The 3,851-nt window shown below is 58.7% G+C and overlaps 1 protein-coding gene across 1 annotated transcript in view; it reads right to left on the reverse strand.

The window, feature by feature from the left end:
• Nucleotides 1-2,897: 2,897 nt before the first annotated feature.
• Nucleotides 2,898-3,851, reverse strand: part of PRR35 (proline rich 35) — a 3,618-nt gene continuing 2,664 nt past the window's right edge. The window contains exon 2 of the mRNA XM_009891546.1: nucleotides 2,898-3,831. Coding sequence (XP_009889848.1) covers nucleotides 2,898-3,831 — 934 coding nt within the window. The remainder of the gene's footprint in view (nucleotides 3,832-3,851) is intronic.

Consider the following 3,851-nt stretch of genomic DNA (forward strand, 5'->3'; position numbering starts at 1 on the left):
CAGCAGCACCCCCCACTTGGACATTTTCCCTTTAATGGTTTGGTTTTTGTTTTGTACATTCGTAAAACTGTGAACAATAAATACTGTGTGATCGGCCTCCACCTCCCACTTGCCCCCCTGGCTTTCTGCGGAGGCAAGGGAGACCACGAGCGACGTGGCGAGGGCTGATGGTGCTGGCTCCGCTCGCAGGAGAGGTGCCCAGCTCACAGCGTGGGCACCACGGATCAGGGCAGCGTCCCTGCTTGGGGTGGCAGGATGGAATCAGGGGCTGGGGAGGGAGAGGCGACTTGTGTGCAGGCAATATCTCAGCTAAAGAAGGGTGAAAGGCAGCACTGCCTGGTGGCCTGATCTGCTGAAGCCCAGGTCACAGAGCTCAGCTTCCCCTCCGGTGTCTTGGACCTTCAAAGTGCCCAAGTTCAGATGGGGATCTGCTAAGAAAAACGTGATGCTTGGGGCTGGGAGGAGATGGGGCTCCGGGGTGAGCGGAGGGACCCACACGTCCTGTTGTTCCTCAGAGGAGGTAACGGCCGGGTGGGTAGGGAAGGACGTCACGGGAAGACGGGGCTCTAGCTTCTTGACTGTGCCCGTGGGTGCCCTGCTGTGTCCTGCATGAGGGTCCTGGTGGGAAAGATGCACGGAGAAGGTGGTGTGGAGGGGAGTAGGGAGCCCTGAGATACGGGACTGGGGAGGTGCTGGCGTGGGGGACAGCGGCTGCCAGGGCTGTGTAAGCGAGGGAGCTGGGGAGGGGCGGGTGACAGAGGGGCACAGGGTGACAGGGGGACACAGGGTGGCAGAAGAGGCCGAAGGGAGCCTGGCAGTCTGCTGGGGGTGGGCAATATGAGCAAGGTGCTTGGTAGGGAGGGGGCTGCTGTGCTGACTGGGTTATGGCATCCAAAGATGACAGCACTAGTCCAACCCAGAAAGAAAGGCCCAATGCCACCTCCCCTGGGTTCTGGGATCAGGCATCCTGCATCCAAGCTCTGGGATGTGTTCTGGTGAGGTCTCATGACCTTCACTTGGGCCTTGTGGGGCCAGGGCCATGCTGGGAAGGAAGATGTGGAGTTGGCTCAAAAGTGCTGAGCTGAGCATCTCTCCTTTTGCATGCCCCCCCGCCCCACACTTCTCTCCAGAGAGGAGACCAATAACTCCACAGGCCTGTGTGCCCTAAGCAAAGTCCTTGAGTGAGAAATAAATCCCTTTGATGAGGTGAAAGCTTTGTCCAGAGAGTAATCAGGTGAGAAGAGTCAACTCTTCCTGTTGTCTGGGTCCATCAAAGTACTTGGGAGTCCCAGGTCCCACGTGGGGGCTTGCCTTCTTCAGCCACCTGCAGCAGGATCATCCACTTTGTGGACTTGTGTCGGTGTCTAAAGCTCCCTTGCTGTGCTGTGTCTCTCCCTTATTGGTGGCTTTGCTTTGCTGTCCTCTTTGTCCTGCCCTCCTGCCCCCATCCCAGCTCTTCTCATTGCAAAGATCAAGTCACCAGTGGAGTCAGTGGAGGACCTAATAGGAGACCCCACCATCTTCTGAACAGGGGGTGTGGAGGGGAGAAGAGAGGGTGCCTGGCTTTGCCGAGCTGAGGAGAACACAGTAAACCTCCCACGGTGGGAGGGAGTCCAAGAAATCCCGGCCCACACGTGAGGACATGCTGAGCCAGAGCAGATGCTGCTCAGCAGGGCAGCAGGAGACAGGAAGGTGTGACTGCCCTGCGGTGGCTACCAGTCTGCCCAACAGAGGCAAGACCCCCCGGCGAGCACAGGGAGAAGGTGGCCTTTGGAGACGGCCAGCACTCATCACACAAGCAGCGGGTACCTGCCCAGGTGGTTGACTCTCTGGTGCTCTGGCTGAGGGGTGACTCCTCAGCATCGTTCCAGCTTGGGACAGGCCAAGTTTGGCCCCTCACAGTTGTTTTTAGGGCCATGCCCCTTGAGCAGTGGGGTTCGTGGCAGCATTGTGTCACCCATTTTGCTGTCCCATGTGTCATCATTTGGGGGATTAGGACTAGTGGGCAGGAGCTCGTGGGAGCTGTACTCTGCAGGGACGGGGCCTTCATGAAGAATGTGAATCATGTCCGCATGGGGAGAGGCCATGGGAGCAGAGGGAGGGAAGGTCCTTTCTGAGTAAAAGCAAAAGAAGGAGCCAGACACTGGAGGACCGGTGGGCTGGAGCAAGTCCCCACAGCCCAGCAGTCCCCACATGTGGCAAATGCCCTTGGTAGGAGAGCCCAGAAGCCAGGTGTGGAGCTGTGGCAAGGTGGTTCCTGTGTCGTCTTGTCATTGTGGCTGGGAGGATGTTCTTGTCTCCATAGTGCGGAAAGTACTTGGCCTCTGGGTCAGTCCAGCTGGGCATTGGATTCCCTGCTGTGACCCTGAAGCCACCGTGGGGCGAAGCCACCGTGTCTTTGCTCTGTACAAGGTGACAGTCACACTCTGTTTGAGCACAACCACAGCTGGACGCAGGCTTGGCCCCGTAGATTCCCTGTAGTCCCTCCCCTGTCCGCAGGTCATGGGAGCTGGGTTGCAAAAGTCCCTGAGCGTCTCTGATGGGAGGGCTGGATGAGCCTTCTGCTGAAACCTCGGTGCTTTTAGCAGCTTTCTTTTCTTGCCTGCTGGTGACTTCTCTTTCGGAGGGAGCTCCAGGACCAGGGAGCTGAGGCTGTGGAGCATGCAGAGCCCAGGACCACCGTCCTTGGCAGTGTGGCAGGACAGGGACTGGTTTCTTATACCTTGTGGAGTCAGCTGGGGGAGCTGGCTGGGGCTCCACGCACCGTGACCCCAGCCCAGGCGGTGATTAGGTTAAGCGTTCATGGGTGGGAAAGAAGGGGAGCGGAGAGGTGGGACACTAGGAAGGTGAAGCATGAGGTGGTCAGTGAGATCCAGGAGCTTTCGAGCAAGGTGGACTTAGGGGTCGGCATGCAGAGGGCTGTGGACACACACTGCGTCTGTCTCACTGGGAAGGCTGCAGGACAGGGAGCGCTGCATGGCCCGGCAGCCCAGGGGCCCCTCCTCGGTGGTGACAGGGAGCTGAGGGCACTGAGTGGTGCTGGATCTGCCATCGGAGCACAGCAGGACGCTGGAGTCTGCCTCGCACTTGGTGGTACGGCTGTAGTAGGGCTCCATCACGTGCCGGAGCTCCAGGGGCATGGTGAGCGGCAGGACCTCAGCCTTGATCACAGTGCCCAGGTGGGCCTCGGAGGAGGATGCCCGAAGGCTCTCAGAGCGGCTCATCTTGATCAGCAGGTCGATGGTTTTGTTCTCGGCCTCAAGGAGGCAGTTTGGCAGCCCCTGGGTGTCTCCACCCTCCCCGGTGGCCTTACATTTGTTGAGGGCCCCTTGGTCCTTGCCATGGAGCTTCTCACTTTCCGGGCTCATGTTGCAGGGCTCCTTCTTAGCCTGCTGGACCTTCTCCAGACCTTCAGAGGATCTCTTCACCGAGAGGTCCAGAGGCCCCTCATGAGGTTTGGTGGCTTTCTCCAGTGCCTGGTGAATGTGGTAGAGCTCCCTTCGGATTTTGACCAGCTGGTCCCTCAGCTCTTTTTGCCCAGGGGTGTCCTCCTTTGCCAGATCAGACAGTTTCTTCTCCACCTCTTGGTACTCCTCTAAGGTTTTGGACAGGTCCCCGATAAGCACGGTTGTGGCCTCAGAGTCTATCATGGTGGCAGAAGTGTCTTGGGGTCTGCTCTGCTTGCAGAGGCCATGGTCCAGGCCAGCACCCACAGAAGGAAGAGCTTCAGTGTCATTGCCCCTCTCTGGTTCCTCAGGACAGCCTGTGAGGACCTCCGTGTGCCAGTGGTCCAGGGCCTTGGGGAAGTGGCCAGGGTTGGTTCTTGAATCACTGCAGAGAAGAAGTGGATA

This window comes from Charadrius vociferus, unplaced genomic scaffold, assembly GCF_000708025.1.
Source record: "Charadrius vociferus isolate BGI_N301 unplaced genomic scaffold, ASM70802v2 scaffold619, whole genome shotgun sequence".
Lineage (NCBI taxonomy): Eukaryota > Metazoa > Chordata > Aves > Charadriiformes > Charadriidae > Charadrius > Charadrius vociferus.